The sequence below is a fragment of the Rattus norvegicus genome, chromosome 7 (genome assembly GCF_021556685.1).
Source record: "Rattus norvegicus strain SHRSP/BbbUtx chromosome 7, alternate assembly SHRSP_T2T, whole genome shotgun sequence".
Taxonomy (NCBI): Eukaryota; Metazoa; Chordata; class Mammalia; order Rodentia; family Muridae; genus Rattus; species Rattus norvegicus.
The window spans coordinates 118,342,771-118,362,721 of NC_141540.1; the positions used below are offsets into that span (position 1 = coordinate 118,342,771).

General features: G+C 51.5%; 1 protein-coding gene and 1 long non-coding RNA gene across 2 annotated transcripts; one reads left to right on the top strand and one right to left on the bottom strand.

Annotated features, from left to right (window-relative positions):
• Positions 1-264: 264 nt before the first annotated feature.
• LOC148004864 (uncharacterized) lies at positions 265-14,312 on the bottom strand. The gene is made up of 2 exons (XR_015625731.1): positions 14,123-14,312; positions 265-1,031 (listed from the first exon to the last, which is right to left on the bottom strand). It is a non-coding gene; the product is annotated as an uncharacterized LOC148004864 (long non-coding RNA).
• On the top strand, positions 8,100-19,292 carry LOC148004865 (apolipoprotein L6-like). Its single transcript, XM_087559828.1, is given in 5 exon segments — positions 8,100-8,152; positions 10,295-10,395; positions 14,205-15,059; positions 19,072-19,158; positions 19,160-19,292. Coding segments are annotated over 4 exon segments (1,056 nt in total). The 5' UTR covers positions 8,100-8,152; positions 10,295-10,321; the 3' UTR covers positions 19,200-19,292.
• Positions 19,293-19,951: the final 659 nt, after the last annotated feature.

The window sequence follows — 19,951 nt, forward strand, 5'->3', positions numbered from 1 at the left end:
TTCATCAAGATCCGCCATGGGGAACCATGAGGAAGGCCTTCGCTTATAGAGCTGCAGCCTAACCTCCCGTAAAAGACCTCTCTGTGCTCCTAGCCACAACCGCTACCAAGCCTGCATCCACCAAGCTAAGGACAATCATTCCCTTCGGACAAGTGGGAGCTCCCCCCACCCTCCCTGCCTATCACAGCAATACCCCAGTCCTTGGTACCAACTTCTGTCTTAGTTAGGGTTTTACTGCTGTGAACAGACACCATGACCAAGGCATCTTTTATATGGACAACATTTAATTAGAGCTGGCTTACAGGTTCAGAGTTTCAGTTCAGTATCATCAAGGGGGGGGGGGACATGGCAGCGCCTAGGCAGGCAATGGTGCAGGAGGAGCTGAGAGTTCTACAGCTTCATCTGAAGGCTGCTAGCAGATACTGACATCCAGGCAGCTAGGATGAGGGTCTTAAAGCCCATGCCCACTGTGACACACCAATTCCAGCAAGGCCACACCCACCTCAGCAAGGCCACACCCACCTCAGCAAGGCCACTCTTAACATAGCCACTCCCTGAGCCGAGCATATACAACCGGCACAGGCTTGCACACAGGCCAGTCTACCTGATGGAGGTAATTTCTCAACTGAGGTCCCCTCATCCGGGATAACTCTAGCTTGTGCCAAGTTTGACAAAGCAAAACTAGCCAGGACAGGCCCTGAGGATGCCAATGTGGAAGAAAAGGGGGAAAGTGGAGAAGAGACTTCCGAGGACCAGGGAACCTTGGCAGCTTTATGGAGAGGACGGTGACAGTTTGATCTGCACTGGGAGGACAAAGGAGAGAGCCTAGCGGAGGTGGGGAGACCTGCTTCTCAGGCTTTAGGCTTTGTGAGAGGAAGCAGGAGTCAGAGCAAGCCCCCAGCCTCATCAGCCTGAGTGGTCCAGGCCTTGTTTACATCACCATTCAGTTCTAGCATTGAAGCTCTGCTCAGCGTCTCTCGTCGCTCGGGGACCTAACTTCCTTCTTCAGGGCCACCAAACACCCTGGTCTCCTGGGTAAAGACAAAAATGGAAGGAGAGAAGTGCTCAGGACCAAGAGAGAGGTTTAGAGACCCCACTGAGAGGGCCAGTACTCATTTAACCAGCCAGCTCTGAACACTTTTGAGGAGGAAAAAGACAGGCCTCTCTGGGCCAGGAGGATAAAGCCGGGCCCCAGTGGGCACACTGCTGCCACAGTCATTGCCTGAGACCAGAAAACATCTGTTTCAACAAATGTCTGTGTTTGGCAAATGTTGGGAGATGGTCAGGGGCAGGTGGAAGGGTGAGTGCTCTGGTCAGGGAGGAGGGCTGAGGGGTGATGAGAAAAAGCTTAGGAAAGCAGAAACAGCACAGAGTGATCTGGAGACGGCAAGATGACCGGGCTAGCTGGGCGGGAAAGTTTGTGAAGTGAGTTGGTCAAGGATAAGGTTTTAAGAGAGGGCTGGGAGCTCACTGTGGGTGATTTAAACGTGGAGCTTTTGGTGAGTTAGGGGCGGTCCCAGGGCTCTGGCACAAATCAGAGGGTCAGTTAAAATTAGTCACTGTGGCTCAGAAGCCAAAAGGCAGTGTGTGAGCTATGTGGCAGCCAGCTACAGCCTCAGGGAAATCTCAGACAGGGAGTTCTGTGTGGGAGCGGGTTGTGTCCTCTCAAGAACTGGTTAGGGCTGTGGGTAGAACCCTGGGGCCTCTTTGGCAGGGTGATGTGTTGGCTGACCTCCTGGTCAGCCTGGAGAGGTCCTCTTATTCTTTGTAGCCCCTCCTTCTCAAGAGAGCCAGGTCACACTAACACAGGTCCTCTCCTTCCTCTTTGTGACTCAGCTCAGTATCACTTTACACTGAAGGACGATGCAGAAGGTTTAAGCCTGTATGGATTTGCCTTTCCACAGCCCTCCCCATCCATCATACCCAGCTGCAGAGACAGCTCAGTGTAGAGGCCTTAACCACTCAGAGTCCTTCCCCTACACACACACACACACACACACACACACACACACACACACACACACACACACACACACACCTCATTCTCCCATTCCTCCTCCTCCCCCCCACCCCGTCCTCCTCCTTTCCGGCTCCACTGCTCCTCCCTCTCCTCCCCTTCCTCCTTCCTCAGAAGCATTCAGGTCTTTCCATCTTCTGGTGGGAAGAAGCAGTCAATTCTAAGGCAATTCTGGCAAATTCTGTAGTTCCCTAAGCCTCTGGAGTCATGTGGCTGCAGGCCTTGATATTCCGTGATATTCCACACGCCTTAGCACAGAGGGTGGGCCTGCTTGCAGGGGGGAGGCTACCTAGAAGCAGCGTAGGCGCCTGAAGCACTTCTGCCTTTTCTCCCACCAACCCTTCTTGCTAATAGCCCCGTCTTCTGTCTCTTTCAAGGACACCGCATTGGCTTCCTGGCTCACACAAGTGCCAAGATGACCTCATCTCCAGATTTTAGTTGTTTTTTTTTATCCTCAGAAAATGTTTCCAAATATGGTCCCACTGCAAATCATGTGGTCTCAGGCTCAGCTCTGTGGGGGTGGTGAGTGGGGGATGGGGTGGGGGTGGTCATTGTTCAACTGTCTACAGAAGGGAGAATGCGTGCTCGGAGCAGAAGAGATTTACTACAGACCTCATGGTCGATCAGGGCAGCCTAGGGACACCCTACCCTGGGGAGGGAGGCTAGGCCAGCCTCTGGATTACTGGGTTCCGGTTCTCCGCTCTGCAAATGCATTCATGGGAAAAACATCTGGAGCTCTGGCTGCACAGGGGAGTCCCCTCCCACAATCACTGGCAGGTTTCCCTGTCTGGTGGTTGAGGGGGAGGGGTGCAGCTTCCCCCACCTCTCATGAACAGGCCACAGTCACTCTCAAGTCTCTGCCTCCACTCACTTGAGGCCATTACCACCACAGGGCTAAGGGGAGTAGGGAGAGTCCCAGCCCTGTCTTCCCTGACCTCTGAGTCATTGACTCCCTGGACAGGGTTCCTGCCATCTGGTGAGAAGCCAGGAACACAACATAGGATTGAAGCCATCGGTTCCAACCCCACATCCTCAGCTTTCAGAGGCCACGGAGCAGAGGGAATTAGATTTGGCCTGAGAACCCAGCCTCCAGCCCACTTTGCCTTGGTTCTCTGAGACAGGAAGAACTGATGATGGCTCATTCTTACAGACAGAGTGACAGACCACAGAGGGGGTCAGTCTAACTCCATCCCAGACACAGGGCCAAGTGAACTCACTCTCCAAGTCTGTTTCGTGGTGGTCCTGTCTCAGCCCGGCCTTTACTTCTGGTTCACTCTGAGGCTCCCCAGGCCACACCTGCTCCACTACCACATTCTGCCACCTCCCTGTCATGATTTGGCCCTGAAATGCCACCCAGAGGCCACATGCTAATGACTTGGTGGCCAGCATATGGTGGTGGTGCTGGGGGTAACGTGACCTTTTAAAAATGTTGTTTATGGGGTTGGGGATTTAGCTCAGTGGTAGAGTGCTTGCCTAGCAAGCGCAAGGCCCTGGGTTCAGTACTCAGCTCCGAAAAAAAAAGAAAAAAAAATGTTGTTTATTAGTTTTGGTTATGTGGATGTCTGTGTGTAGGTGTACGCACAAAGCTGCAAGTCCCCAAAGAGACAGAGGAGTTGGATCCCATAGCCTGGATGGACAGGCAGTTGTGTACCTCCTGACATGAGCTAAGGCCTTTGGAGGACCAGTATGTGCTCTTAATATGTGAGCCATATCGCCAGCCCGAAGGGTGACGGGACCTTTAAGAGAGGAAGGACCTAAAAAGCTGGGTACCGTGGTGCACGCCTTTAATCCCAGTACTCAGGAGGCAGAGGCAGGAGGATCTCTGTGAGTTTGAGGCTAGACTAGTCTATGAATCGAGTTTCAGGACACCAGGGATACACAGAAAAACCCTGTCTGGGAAGAAGAAAGAAAAAAGAAGGAAAAAAAAAGAGGATGGACCTAGTGCCGGGGAGTGAGGTCATTAAATCCACAAAGGGAAGGCTTAGAGCTCAGTTCTTTTCCTTCTATATCTTTGTTGCCCTGCCCTCCTCCTTCTCTCCTTCATTCTCCCTCTCCTCCTCCCTTCCTCCCTCCTCCCCACTACCCTACTTCCATTCCTCCTCTCTGGCTGTCCTGAGGTGAGCACTTCCCTCCACCATTAGTTAGGGTTCCTCACCACAGAGCCACGGGGCCAACTGATCAGTAACAGAAAGCTCTGAAACGGGGCCAAAACAAGTCTCTCTGTTCTATAAGAAGAGCCCCCTTGCCCGGCATTTTGTTCCTGTGACTGCCCCTACTGGCTCCCTCAGAGCGTGGTGCCCCAGCATTAGCCTATAGGCAATTCCACTGGCCTGCTCTCATGCCCACCCAGCTCTCTCTCTGTTCTCAACATTCCCTCTCCCTTTCTCCGTGTGCCCCTTCTCTTTCCCTCTCTGCCCGCTCTCTCTGCCCTCACGGCTCTGCTCCCTGGCTATCTGTCTGTGTACATGTTCTCTTGACCTCTACCCCTTCCCCAGGTCTTCACTCCTTTCTCCTCCCCCAATAAACCTCTTTTACACCAAATCTGTTGCATGGCCTAATTTCTTTTTTTTTTCGGAGCTGGGGACTGAACCCAAGGCCTTGCGCTTGCTAGGCGAGCACTCTACCACTGAGCTAAATCCCCAACCCCATGGCCTAATTTCTTAAGGGTGCACCTTGGCACGGGACTCTCCAAAGTTACCCCCTCGCTGCATTCTCCTTGTAACACCCTGTGCTACCTCTTGACTCACAGAGGACAGCCGGTCCAGCTCTGAGCCTGCTTCAGTCCATCTCAACGGACTGGGGACTAACTGCAGAGAAGAAAGGATACAGGATACACTAGTTTTTAAGGTGAGGTGGGATGAAGTGGAGGGATAGCCTCCCCAGAGCCTCTCAGGGGCTGGACAGATGCCTCCCTCAGAGGGAGTTCAATCCCTGGGACCCACATGGTGAAACCTAAGAACCAACTCCCGGGGTTGGGGATTTAGCTCAGTGGTAGAGCACTTGCCTAGCAAGCACTAGGCTCTGAGTTCGGTCCCCAGCTCCAAAAAAAAGAAAAGAAAAAAAAAAAAGAACCAACTCCTGGAGGCAGTCCTTTGACTTACACATGAGTGCACTGCCATACGTACAAATAAAGTAAGTAAATGATTTTTTTAAAAAGAACATTTCACAGCTCCCAAGAGAGTCAAGTACAAAGCATGGGTATAAACCTCAGTGATTCACACACATGCACATAAATGTCTCTGTGTAAGCACACTCACAGGGGACCTACCGTGTGTCAGTCAAGACAATCTGATGTCAACAGGAACCCAGGAAGGGAGGTAAGAGTCAGGGGACGGCTGGAGAAACTACTAGACCTGAAATGTCATGTTCTTAGGATCAAGTTTTGTGCGCCTGTCTCTATTCTCAGAGTAGAAACTCTGCCCTGAGATTCCCAGGATCCTACAACTGCTTCTAGGCAGAGTCTGGAGGGCAGAGATGGAAACTTCGCTACACTTGGCGACGAGCAGCCTCAGGCGTCTTTAGCCCAGACGGCCTTAGAAACTGAGGCCAGGAAAAGATAATTGTTTCCTGGAATCGAGAATTGCAGGGTCAGAGTGCTCCCTGGGCCCATCCCCCTGTGGTGGATGTGTTGACAGCCGTGCGTACATGTGTGTACATACTGACGGGGAAGGACTCCAGGTTCCCTCCAGACACCAAACCCTAGGGATGCTAAATTCTCTTAGATTCCATGGCATGGTATTTGCAGAAAGCTCCTGCACCTGCTCCTGTCTGCTCCTGATCCTGTCACCTGTGACTTACAACACTTAATACAATATTAATGATATGCAAATTGGGAGTAATTGATAGTAACAGGAAACCTATGTACTGATTCAGTGCAGTGTTTTCCCAAGCCAAAGGGAAAACTAATGGCTTGAGACAGTGTGGTGTTCTGGAGTCTGGCTTTCCTTAACTTCCTCATCCTCTGGGCGCAGCCTCCTGAGTGCTGGGATTTATGGGAAGGTATCTCTCTGCCAATCCAATATTGTGGTTTCTGGTTGGTTGTCTCAACAGCTGCTGGAGCCCTAGACGTGGCAGGCTGAGTGTAGCGTGTCCATATAAACTATGGTAGCCTAAACTGATAAAGGTAAGGATATTAATTTACAGAGCAATCCGATACTCTGAACGTCTCAGAGGAGTTTCTCTGTGCAATGCATGGTGGGTAACCCAGAACTCGCCACCAGCCAAGGCACCAGTGGGTAAGCGTAGAGTGTTGAACCCAAATGGTACATCTATAGTAGGCCTCCTCCCTGGGCTTCAGGTCAGGTTTTCCCACCAAGTGCATGGGCTAATTGTGTGTAAGAAGTATTCATGTACATGTGTACACCTTTGTGCACAGGTGTGTGTGTGCGTGTGTACACACATTGAGGCCAGAGGTTGTCATGAATAACCCCTTCAGTTACCTTGCACTTATTTTTGAGGCAGTGTCTCCTCCAGAACCTGGCTGGCTAGCACATCTCAGATCCTCCTGCCCCGCCTCCCCACATGGGATTATAGGCACGGTGGCTTTTTACTCTGGGTACTGAAAGTCAAACTCAGGTGCCCCACCTGGGTGGCAAACCCTTACCAACCTGAGCCTTCTACCAAGTTTTTATCTTTAAAGCAGTTTGCATTGAAGGATTTCGGGTAGGAGTTATTGGTTCTAGCACTCTTTTCCTCATGGGGTGGTGACAAGGGTCACACATCTGCGTCAGATGCAGGGATGTAGAAAGCATGAGGACCGGGGTTGGGGATTTGGCTCAGTGGTATAGCGCTTACCTAGGAAGCACAAGGTCCTGGGTTCAGTCCCCAGCCCCGGGGGAAAAAAAAAAAAAAAAAAGGAAGGCATGAGGACCTTTGTCTTTGTGCTCGCAGAGGAGAAGAGAGAAGTTTCTCCTAGAGAAACCAGGAATCTCACACATGCAGGCTTTTCACGACAGCAGGAGTCACACCTATTTCTGTTGGATCAGATGTATTAATAGTCTGATGCGGACCTTTGCTGTCTGTGGAGCCTCTTCCCAGAGCCCTGAGCATCACGTCTCTGCCAATCAGAACCCATTCTTGTGGAAGGTGTCACAGGTAAGTTGCAAAAGACCTGTTTGTTGCCAAGGAGTTTCGATGGGGTCATGCCTTAAGCTTTATCATGGTAATTGGCACAAGGAGACTTTTTTTCAAGGTTGTGCTATGTTTAACGACGTCAAAAATAAACTGCTTGGGTCAGACTGCGGAACTTTGAACTAGAACCAGCTAACAAGTTGAATCGGATTTCCTTCTACCTCGTGTGAATCTCTTCTCTGCAGCCAGTGGTGGATATGCAGAGACATCCCGTCTACCCACACCCTATGCATGCGAGAGCACACACACACACACACACACACACACACACACACAGAGAGAGAGAGAGAGAGAGAGAGAGAGAGAGAGAGAGAGAGAGAGAAAGACACACACATACGAAGATAGCCTGGGACAGGAGGGAACCCAGTGGGCACAGCCACCGTAAGTCTATTGCATTTTTGGAAAGTCTGCTGGGTAACCCAGAGTACGCACTGGGCTTCTCCCAATGGCTTAAAGTTATCAACACTGGTATGGTATGCACCTTACAGCGGGAGAATCAGCCCAAGGGCAGGCTACTGATTTACAGTTCTGCAGGCAGGTATGACTGTGGTCTTCCGGGTCCTGGCTCAGCAGTGACTACTTAGTGTGGACCCTAGCACGCATAGCTGGGAAGGAGAGGTGGAGGGGCTCTTTGGCAGGGCTGGAGGGGTGGAATTCAAGGTGTGACACACGCAAGCACTCTCACCCTGAGCCACACCACAGCCAGTCCTCTGTCCATTCACCTCACAGTGTGTGCAGAGGAAGATAGGAAATTAAACCTCAGAACCAGACGCCTATTAGCAAGGCCCATTTTCCGGGAAACGGACTTAGAAGCTAGCCTGCAGCTTTACAGCGTGCTTCGAGGTTAGAATAAACCAGTTTCATAATCTCATTCCTGTCTCCAAGAGCCACCACGCTCCAACCATTGGCCCAGTTGGAGAGTAATATCTACCCTTGCTTCTGTTTCTGTTCTGCTCAGACACTGGTCACAGCACCCACTGGACTGATCAGAGGGCTCCTAGAGAGGTAAGGTCTGAGCCTGGGGTCATCCTCTCTTTGAGAGACAGCGAGCAGGGGAGGGGAGGGCTGCTTCTGGGACCCTAATGGGCAAGGAGACCAGGGGAACAAGAAACCAGTCACCGCCTGAGGAAAAAGAGCTAACAGGGGCTAGCAGGGCTCGAAGCTCAGGCAGCTGGGAACTAAGCAGTTGGGCAGGGTCTCAGGTTCAGCCCTTACATCTGGCAATGCCTGGCAAACCTCACTGGCTCACAGGTGCCAGAGAAGGACACTACCTTCTTATCTACTCAAGTTCTCTTCTTTGAGTCGACTTTGGTTTGTTTTTGTATCCTGAGTGTAATTACAAAAAGTCCAGAGATAATGGGTTTTTAGCAAGAAATTCACTAGCTACCTGTTCCCCAGACAGAGACACTTCCAACAGCCAGCTAGATTCTGTGGCATTAAAAGGCCCCTGATAGGGCTGGAGAGATGGCTCAGCGGTCAAGAGCACTGACTGCTCTTCCGGAGGACCTGAGTTCAAATCCCAGCAACCACATGGTGGCTCACAACCATCTATAGTGGAATCTGACATTCTCTTATGGTGTGTCTAAAGACAGCAACAGTGTACTCATATACATAAAATAAATAAATCTTCAAAGAACAAAAAAACCAAAAATATAAGGTTCCTGGGTCTGCCTCTCTGGACTGTGCCTGCCTTACGGAGATTGTCTGTTTTCTGACATCGCCACAGCAGATTCTTCTGAGGTACGCCCTGGTCTGCCAGCCGGCTCTTGGCAGAGGAAGGTCCTTTATAGGTCAAAGGTGGAGTAATCAGGATGGACGGTTGAAAAACTACTGGGGTGGGGTGGCCTCTGTGGCAGAATGCTTGCTGGAATGTGAGTGGCCTGGGTCACTCCCAACAGCGTGTGCACAGTGGGGGTAGGGGTAGGGGTAGGGGTGAGATGGTGTTGGGGTGTGTGCAGTGGGGCAAGCATTCTTGAACATTCTCCTCAGCCGAACTTCCCGTCTCTGCTTTCTTCTCCTGAGCTGCGACACTAGGTGGCTCAGTTTCTACTTCTCCTCTGCCTTTCTCAGCTGGTCTGTACCTTTAGTGCTCCCTCCTTTCTCCAGCTGGACACCCCCTCATCCCTCGCCTACAACCCATCAGTGGAATGGCTAATGGAGCCTTGAGCTCAGCCAGCAGCCAGCCTCTGCCACGCCCCACAACATATGAGCACCCAGCAGCCTTTGGAACGGTGCAGGGGTCAGCAGAACACTTGTTCACACCCCAGGCTTAGCGTTGTCCTTGGCTCTTATACCCCATGAGTGCTGGGGGAATCAAAGGGTTCCAAGAACCTGGTCCAAGCTGTCACCTATTCACTCCAAGGATAGCAATGTTGTTCTTCCTGAAAATCCTTCTTCCTCTTCACAACCTGAAAGTCATCATCCCCACTCTGGCCGGCACACCCTCGGCGGTCGTGTCCCTAATATCATTGTAAACAAGGGCTCTGGAGATTTTGGATCTGATATCCAGTCTCTGACAGTGACAAAGATGGCCGACACAGAGTCCCTGCGCTCTTGGGATTTCCTGGGCTCTCCTGAGGGTCCTTTTGGGCCTTTCATGTGAGCAACAAAGCCATTGGTTGAGCCAATCCCCAGCCCTCTTCCCTCCAGGAAGTCTAATCATAGTTGTTTGTTCTGGCAACCCCTCCCCCACCCCTAGGTGTTGCCACAGTCACCTCATTAGAGAGCCGCATGGTTGAAAGGACTTTCCCATGAGCACCCATCATCCCCATTTCATCTCTGAGGCCCTGTCACGTGGGAAATGTCATGGGTCCTAGTTAGCTATGCTGAGAACAGGGAAGTCACCGGATGTAGTTCTTGGCACAACAGGGGAAGATCCTGCAGCTGGTAGGAGACCTCGGCTTCGGTCCCCAGGACCCCTATGGTGGAAGGGGAGAACCAGGACCTACATTGGGCTGAGTGCTCCCTTGCATGTGCTTGCTGCACATGGGCTATACGTTAATTAAGAAACAAGAGCTTGCAGATCTCATGGTTAGTGTAAACCACGGCTTGGTATGATTTCAATTCTGCGTAATCTACAATCCTTCCATACTTGAATTTTACGATGCTTTATGATACTGGCAGCAAATTTGCTTTCTGTATTTCCAGTCAGAAGATAACCTGACTTATAAGGACATGGCTTTGGTGCTAACGCCGACTCCAGGCTGTCAGACGGGGCAGGAGCATGAGACCGATGCTGAGTGGCAAAGGTAACCCAGGGGTGGACTTCTTGGGAAGGGCTGGTTGTATTAAAGGCAACATGTGTTCTCCCAGATAGGAATAACCACGGGTCCTGGTCGCTGTTCTATTGCTGTGAAGAGACACCATGACCAAGGCAACTCTTCAAAAGCAAAGCATTTAATCGGGGCTTGCTCACCGTTTTAGAGGTTATTTATTCCATTACCATCATGGCGGGGAGCATGGCAGCACCCATGGCACAGGAGCAGTAGCTGAGAGCTTTACATCTGATCCACAAGTAAGCAGGCAGAGAGAAGATAGAGGCCTGGGGAGAACTTTTGAAACCTCAGAGCCTACCCTAGTGACACACTTCCTTTAACAAGGCCACACCCACCCCAACAAGGCCACACCCACCCCAACAAGGCCACACCCACCCCAACAAGGCCACACCCACCCAACAAGACCACACCTCCCAATCCTTCTGATATTTTCAAACAGTTCCACTCCCTAGTGATTAAGTATTCAAATATATGAGCCTATGGGGGCCATTCTCATTCAAGCTTCCACCCTACTCCAGGATCACTGTGTGGGAAGAGGGATTTATCTTCCCAAAAGTCTCCATTATGCTGAGGAAATATTTTTTCCTTGAGGAGAAAATGCTCCATGAGGCTATTTCAGAGAGTTAAGTAAGTATTTAGTCAAATGTCAGTGTTGGGCTCCAAGGACTAGGGCAAATGGGGCAGAGACAACGGATAAGGGGTGGGGTTGGGGGTGGGGAGCGACAGGAAAGGGGTCAAAAACTCCATGACCTCTTAGAGAAATCACCCTGGGACCGGCTATGAAGTGGCAGATCAACTTTACTTGGGGTGATTCAAGGCTTATATATATAGTTTTGGGCATAGAGGTCAGAATATCCAGGGTGGGCAAAGGTTATTGGCTGAAGGCATAAGGTACTGAGAAGCCTCATTAGCATGGGGAAGCAATGCTAGAATCTCAGGTGCCAGCTGGCCAGGTTCTTATCACGAAAAAGGAAGTTGAGCTTGCAATCTAAGACTACCTGACATTCTGCAGATAGAGGCCTGTGGTGGTGGTGGTGGGGGCGTTGAACTTCCCAGTCAAGGTCAGAGAAGGAGGAGCCCCGCTAGTGAAGGGAGTCCTTCATTTTGCAAGGAGCCTGGAAGGCTTTCTGGACAATGGTAGCCTTCAACCTTAATTAGCAGGGCAACACGATATATGGGAAACAAGTTAGTAGAAAGAGCCCTACTCAGTACATTGAGGAGTTCACACGTTAGTCCACGGCTGGACCCCAGGATCCGGCTGCAGCTTATGGTAAGGCAACAAGGGAGATGGAATTTCACAGAGCGGAAGCGGGAGCTCGTGCTATGCTGAGGACCAATGCAGACGGTCCTGGACATAGCAGGACACAGCCTCCATTGCCCATAGCCACACAGAAATGGAATGTCGTAGCCATGTAACATTCACTCTGCAATGGTTGATCCACGTCTGTGATGCCTGTGAGTCATGCCAGCCTCTTCAGGCAGCTGCCAGGGAGCTAGGCCCGAGATCCCGCCATGATGGTTACCCTTTCACCAGCAAGGACTGACTTCCTTTTTCAAATCATTGCTGTAGACATAGTGTCAGTGCTCTGCAAGGCATCACATCATTTCGACTCTACAGTCTAGAGACTATCAAAAGACAGGGGCTGCCGGACAGTGCAGCATATGCCTTTAACCCTGGCACTTAGAAAGCAGAAGCAGGAAGATCTAGTTCAAGGCCAGCCTGGTCTACTACACAGTGAGTTCTAAAGCAGCCAGGACTACATAGAGAAACCATGCTGGAAAAACCAAAGCTCAAACCAAACCGAACAAAACAACAGCTAAAGTCAGGGCCTGCAGTCAGGTTTTACTTGTAAACAATGTAAAAGTCGGGAACAGTTTATCCACAGTACTGGGGGACCTTAATATCTGTGGTGGCTCTGGTCTTGGCACAGACAATCCTTCAAGGGGTCCTGACTCCTGCTGACGCCGGGGAGGAACAGCAGGATGCTCAGAGTGACTTAGCCGGGTCCCTCTGTGAGGCCCCTTTCCTCCTTGGGTACTGGGTTTCTCCTCTGTGCTGTTCCCAGCTCTGGATTTCTAGGGCTTTGTGCTATCACAAGCCTTCTCCGCTCTCCTAAGGGGTCTCATGTGGGACAAGTGGAACTGTGTCACCAGACAGAAAAACAGGTAAGGTCAAGCAGATTAAGGTATCTGGGCAATTCTCATAATTGAGAATGGAAGGCATCTGAGTCTGCTCCTGAACAGATTCCTGTTGTGGAGCACGTGACCAGGACAACCTACGAAGAGGACCATAACAACTGGTCATGTAGTAGAGAGCCCAGAGTCTTCATGCTAGTGAGGTATTTAGATGGGCTGGTCCCCAGGGTTTAACCAAATAAACTTCCCTTCCCGTATATCCCTTCCTGCAAAAGTTGTTTAATCTCTGGCCCACCCGAGTAAGTTGTACGCACCCATTTTCCCCACCAGTTTGGACAAGCAAGGACTGTCTCTATCGTCAAGGACTGCTGTGAGAGGAAGCTTTCGTTATAAAGCCGCTGCCCCCACCCCTCACCCCACCCCCCCACCCCATCCCCGAGGTTCCCAGAGGCATTTGGGTACCAAGGTGTTTGGGTGCCAAGGACATTGGGAACCGCAGCCTCAGCCTCAGCCTGTGTCCTTTTTCACCCAGAGAAACACAGGCTGGGGCCCCCATCTTAGGCTGCACTCCACCTCCCCTGAGCCGTGTATTGACGTGTCCTATGAGCCCAGAACCCCAATGGCAGCAAGGAAGGAATGCAGTCTAGCTTCTCTGCGTATCATCTCCTGGAGCAGAGTTCCTGCACCCCAGTGGTGAATCGCAGCCCCACAGCCCCATGAGTGACACTTAGCTTGTAAAGGGGCTTGGAGGAGCCAGCTTTGCCCTTCCCAATGCTGCGCTCTGTGGAAGCCAAACTCTACTGGCTAGCAAATACCTCTCCCCTCTCCTGTAACATGCTAGCTAAGGGAAGAAAGGGCTTCCTTGAAGGGTCCATCCCCTGGCTGAGGGGCCAAAGGAAGGTGGCCAAGGAGGATGTGCAGAAACTACTGTTTATTGCAGCCCTCTCAAAGTGTGGGTCAAAGGAGATGTGAAAGCTCAGACTCTGTAGCCAAAATCAAGATCTGATCTTCTCCCTCTCCCCCTCCCCTTCTCCTTCCCCTTCTTCCCCCTCCTCTTCTTCCCCTCCTCCTCGTCCTCCTGTTCTAACTCTCCCTCTTTTCCTCCTCCTCCTCCTCTCCCTCCTTTTCCTCTCCTCTTCTTCCTCCTCCTCCTCGTCCTCCTGTTCCAACTCTCCCTCTTCCCCTCCTCCTCCTCGTCCTCCTTTTCCTTCTCCTCTTCCTCCTCTCCCTCCTTTTCCTTCTCCTCTTCCTCCTCCTCTCCCTCCTCTTCCTCCTCCTCTCCCTCCTTTTCCTTCTCCTCTTCTTCCTCCTCCTCTCCTGTAATCAATACCTGGCCTCCTTACCTCACTCTTCTCCTTTCCCCAGGCCCCTTCCCTCCCTCTTTGTCCCCCGTTCTTGGTCAGTTCAGTGGCAATCTTTCTGCCTTCGGAGGGCCGAGGTCCCAGTGCTCTGCCCAGTTGTTTTTCTCTGACTCTCTATTACACCAGTGGCTTCCTGCAAAGGTTGAGCTCAGGGGCTTTTTAGGCAGATGGGGAAAGGGTTCAGAGTTAGGAGCAAAGCCCACCTGGAGGCCACATGGGGTCGATGAGCAGTTGGGTCTTTCCCCTGGGACATTGAAGCCAAGTGTTTGTTTCCCTCGCCCACAGGGACGAGGATGGCAGCCTGGATGGGGACTTCACTGATGAGGAAGAAGTGGCAGTTGAAGATGATGCTCTGACAGATGAAGAACGTAGGTTTCTAGAACAGTTCCAGAGCTGGAAAAAGAATGAAAAGAAGTGCATTAGAATACTCTATGCCATCGCAGACCACATTGACGAAAGCCATCAAAAAACTACCAAGACCAAAGTAGTGACTTCCTCTGCGTCAGTCATCTCTGGAGTCATGAGTCTCCTGGGTTTGGTCCTGGCTCCAACAACTGCAGGGGGAAGCCTGGTACTCACTGCTGTTGGGCATGGTTTGGGGGCAGTTGCTGGGGTCACCAACATCGTGGCCAATGTGAGGGAAAACTCTCGAAATAAAAGAGCCCTAGCTCAGGCCAACAGCATTGTGCCTAGAAGTGACCAGGAGTTTGAGGAGGCCAAGGGAGAGAAGACAACCTATGTCACAGCCGCCGGTGAGCTTGTCTACAAATGTGGGAGCACCTGGGACATCATCAAAAGGCACCTCCGAGCCCTCCGGATAACCAGAACGCAACCCCATGTTACCTCAGCTGCCAAGAAACTCATGACTGCCGGCCAAATATCAACTCGAAGCAGTGGGCAGGTGCAAAAGGCCTTCGGGGGCACAGCCCTGGCAATGACCAAGAATGCTCTGAGGATGGGACGGGTAGCTGCTGCCTTGTCCCTTGGCCAGGATATATACACTCTCTGGGAGGACTGGAGAGATCTGAAGGCTGCGGCCCCGACTGAGCTTGCAAAGGAGCTAAGAACGAGGGCAGCGGAACGGGAGCAGGTGTTAGCGGAATATGCCCGTGTCTACAAAAGGCTGAAGGTAGGGGCCAGGTTCTGAAAGAGGCCGGGAGGCAGAATACGGAATCTGTGCAGCCATGTAGGTCTGACGTTGTGAAGTCTCTCACCACGTTCCCATAGCTGTGATAAAGACCACACTCAAAAGGGTTTATTTGGCTTACGTATCCGAATCACAGTCCATTGAGGGAAGCCAAGGCGGCGAGAGGCCAAACCTACTCCATCTTGGGACTGGCCACCATCTTAAAGAAAAAAAAAAAAAGACGGAAAACGTGATCTGCAGCAGAACCCAAGTAGCAGCCTAGTACCAGGAAGAGCCCCACGGCTTGTCCTCAGCCAGAGTCACTCCCTAGCTACTTCCTAGCAATCAGAGATTAGTCCGATTGTTGCAGACGTACTCTCAGACCGTTTGTGATTATATACGGTCTTGCTTCAGAGCACCCACCTGTCGGCGTATAGTCATTCTGTCAGATGCTGGTCAGACCGGACATCCCTCCCTCACCCTCACTTGCTACCATTTTCCTATAAGAACTTGTCCTGCTGAGGGTTCCAGGCTGCTCCGCCTTCCCTTCCCGCCCTGCTGTGTCAGGGTTGGGTTGGAGGAGAGCCCAAGTCCAGGCTTGTAATAAAAAGGCCCTAATGCTGTTACTTCAGAAACGGCTCTTTGGTGGTCTTTTGGGGTTCACGAAGAGTGGGAGTTCAGAGCAGGAACCTGCATGCAGGAACTCAAGCAGAAACCATGAAGGAACGCTGCTTCCTGGCTTGCTCCCCCTCCATGGCTGTCTCCCTTGCTTTCTTTTGCTGCCCAGGGTCACCTCCCAGGGGTGGCCTCACCCACAGTAAACCGAACCCTTCCACATCAATCATTAACCAAGAAAATGCCCTACAGACTTGCCTGTAGGTGATCTCTTTTTCTCAGTTGAGGTTCCCCAGATGATTCTAGCTTGTGTCAGGTTGACTGAACAAAACCAGACAAACAAAACTAATCAGGACAAGGGCCAAATAGTATCCAGTGCTTGGAGAAGGGCAGCCTGCCCTCAGCTGCCTGGTTAGGTTTCTTTCTTCTTACGGCTTTCACGTTTAGATGAGAGCTTCCTGGTTGAATAGACCTTGTCTCTGTGTCTCCTCTGAGGGAGTCTTTGGACTAACAACCCTCTGAAGCCCTATATGGAAGCTTTAAACCCTCAATACTTGGAGTAGAGCCTCTGGGGAAATAGTTGGGGTTGAATAAGGTTGTAGGGGCATAGAGCCTTACAGGCCTGAGGTTTACAGAAGAGAAGGAAAAGACTGGAGAGGCCTCCCACCAGCCTGCACAGAGGAAAACCATGCAAAGGCTCTCTCGGGTAATCAGACATCTGCAAGCTGAGGAAAAGTCAGCCCTCAACAGGAGCTGAATGGGCCAGCACCTTTGAGAAAGAGTAAACAGGCCATCTCTCCCTAGGGTGCTGGGCTAGTGGTAAGAATGGATAAAGCACCTATGGTGGTGGTGGTGGTGGTGGTGGTGGTGGTGGTGGTCATGGGTATGGTGGGTGATGGTGATGGTGGTGGTGGTGGTGGTGGTGGTGGTGGTGGTGGTGGTGGTGGTAGTTTTGGGTGTGGTGTGTGTTGATGGTGGTGGTGGTGGTCGTCGTAGGTATGGTAGGTGATGGTGGTAGTGGTGGGTGTTGGTAGAGGCAGTGGGTGTGGTGGGTGGGTGTGGTAGTGAGTATGGTGGTATTTTATTTCTGAGACAGAGTCTCATTCTGTATCCAGTCTGACAACATTATTACATAGTCTAGGCTGGCTTCAAATACTCTTCTGCCTCAGGCTCCCAAGTGCTGAAATTATGGGTTTGTGCCGCTATCCCTGGTGTAAGCATTGTTAATCCATTGTTAACCCAGCACTAATATTCATAAGAAGGCCTTACTCTAAGAACTCTTTACAGTTTTCATTCTGCCAATAAATAAGCTAAGATATTGAGGAATAGGGCAATTTGACTCCCTAGTTGCTGTTAAACTCCTCTATGGTTCCCTGGTTGCTTTGAGCAAAGGGTTCTCATCTTGGAGCCTGGCAGGCTATCCCACGCCAGCACCGGTTGCTGTGAAGGCTCCATGAATGCCTTGAGGAAGCTACACAGAGTTGCCAGCTGCTTCTGGCTAAAGTGTGACTCCAGCTCCTGAACTCAGTCCTGGCCATCGTAGTTCCAATGTTGGCCTTCATAACCCTCAGTGAGTGTAAATGACCCCACCACCATTTCCACCGAGGCACTTCCTGGTGGCCCTGCAGAGGGAAGGTGACTGTGAGTTGACTGGTGTTAACACAGACCTTAACTCGCCTGAGGATGTGCTCTGGTTTGGGCTCAACACCTGCTGGGGGTTATATGAGCTGTTTGGTTCACTCCTGTGCTGTCTGCTTCCCGTGTCACATAAGAGACCCCCTAAAAGGCTTCCCTCCGGTGGCCATTATTTTATCACTTGCCACACAGGCCAAGCTGGCTACACGTGAGAGAAGCATGTAGAGAAGCAGTAGCATGAGAGGCAGTAGAGGGAGCCATGGTGGTGCCAGTGGTGGACACTAAGGTCATAGTAGCAGCAATTCAGCATCAGTAAGGACAACGGTGACAACAACAGTGACTGTCTTGGGGATGGCTATGATTGCAGAGATCACAGGAAGGCAGTGGAGGATTGAGGGGCTCCAGAGAGCAGCCAGGGCCGAAGCAGCTGCAACAGAACCATTTGAGCGCGGGAAGGGAAGAGAAGGCAGAGAAAACTGAGCCTGTAACGAGCAGGAGAGGTGAAGCCATGGGCTCTGGTCACTGAGACAGTTCCAGAGGGGCATCTGAGGGGAAATCCCCAACTTACTGGGCCTGAACACCCACCACTGTCAGGCTAAGGGACCAGGCCTCAGGCATGCACAAGAGCTAAGGCAGTAGGGACACCTCCTGCTGCTGCATTCAGCCAAAGACAGCCAATGCTTACGGCTCAGAGCCCACAGATTATAAAAGCTTCCCGGTGCAGAGACTGGAAGAACTTCTCCTCCCCTACCCACAATTCATGATCTGGCAGAACGAAAGGACTTCGGCTAACCGGTTGTTGACAACCTGGACCTGGGCCTGTGAGAAAAGGACTGTCTGTTGTATGAGCTACCCTGTCTGTGGCGCTTTGTTAAAGCAGTCTACGATGACCATGGCCGAGAGCATATGTGGCTTGACAAGTGTCTCAGTCTGTGTGGGCTGCTGTGACAAAATGCTGTTGGCTGGGTCATAGAATAATTACTCATCACCAGTCTTGAGACAGGCAAGGCATCCGCAGGTGCTGGTATGAAAGGCTCCCTCTTAGCTCCCCAGGAGAAACCCTCTGCTATGTCCTCATCAGGAGGAAGGGGCAAACAAGCTCCCGGGGCCCCTCTCCTAGAGCAGCTCTCTATCCCACTCCTAGCAACTTAAGGGACTCTCAGGAGACCCCACTTCCTAATTCTGTCACACTGGAAATTAGGTTACTCAAAACTAGATAGTGGTAAACCAGGTTTGGTGGCATACACCTTAATCCCAGCACTTGAGATACAAAGGCAAGTGGATCTCCGTGAGTTCGAGGCCAGCCTGGGCTACATTATTGAATTCTAAGTCAGTCAGTGCTGTATCATAGACCCTCTCTCAAAAGAAATGCTAAGTAGTGGTAGATCCAGGAGGGCAAATGCTGGCACTTGACGCCTGACTGGCTGGGAAGTAGCTGTCTTTTGATGCCAAACCTGGCCTGAGGCTCTTCTAAAATTAGAGGCTCTCTTCCCCCTCCCCCTCCCCTCCCCTTCCTCCTCCTCCTCCTCCTCTTCTTCCTACTCTTGTTCCTCCTCTTCTACTTCTTCAAGGCAGGGCCTCACTTACACTATCTGGGATGACCTTTAACTCACTAAACTGGCCTTGAACTCTCAGCAATCCTCCTGCCTCAGTCTCATGAGTGCTGGGATTATTTATATCTTACACCCCTGCACCTGACTCTGCTTTTCTAAAAACAAGACTCAGACATCATAATTCCGTCACGCTCACTCTTGGTTTTTTTTTTTTTTCCCTCAGAAACTCAGAAAAGAGGCCTGTGGGGTCTCCTCTGAAAGGAGACAAGTTGACTCAACCTCAGCCTCCATCCGCATCTGAGAAAGCAAGAAGGTGACTGGCCAAGAGGAGCTGAGACCTTGAAACTATGAGATCAGTGAAGGGGACCTGGGTGGGGTAGAAGGCTGCCAGGGGTGATACCTGGAGGCTCACACACAGGGAGATCCCTAGGGTCTCAGAAGGGAGAGCCCGGTCAGCCCCACTCTTGAGCCTCCCTTCTTCACTCTGACTCAGCGGTCACTGCCACTACCCTGTGATCCCCCCTCACTCCCTTGTACAGCACCTGCTAGGCTGTATGTAGACAGATGCCTCTTCCTGCCAGCTTCCATAGTAACTAGCAATGAGAAGCTGTGAGGGTCCCTCCCCCGCCTCACCTCTCCTGTGCTCTCTGTCTCCCAGCCCAGTAGGAACTGTTGGCTCAGAGCTGTGCTTGCACACAAAGGTTGTCACTGGAACCTGCTAGGCCAGATTCCAGGGGAAGGAGAGAGGGAAGTCTGTGCTCACTTCTGTCCCAAGACCTGAGCTGACAGACTGCCCTGTCTCCTGTCTTAAAAACCCCTTTCTCTGCGTGCCTTCATTGCTGGTTTGAAAGTCACTCACAGATGCTATAACACTTAAAAACGACAACCAAACCAAACCAAACCAAACCCCACAGTCGGGGAAGGAGAAGCTAGGGAGAACTCTCCCAGGAGGTTTGGGACTGTGGCCCACCCACACAAGACTTCCTGTGTTCTTTCTTCTCAGGTTGTCCAGGTGCTGGCTGTCCACTGCTGTCATCACATGCCCCAGGGGCCCTCCCTCCTAGTGCACTGTAGAATTGAGCCCCTTATCTCTAGTCTTTGGT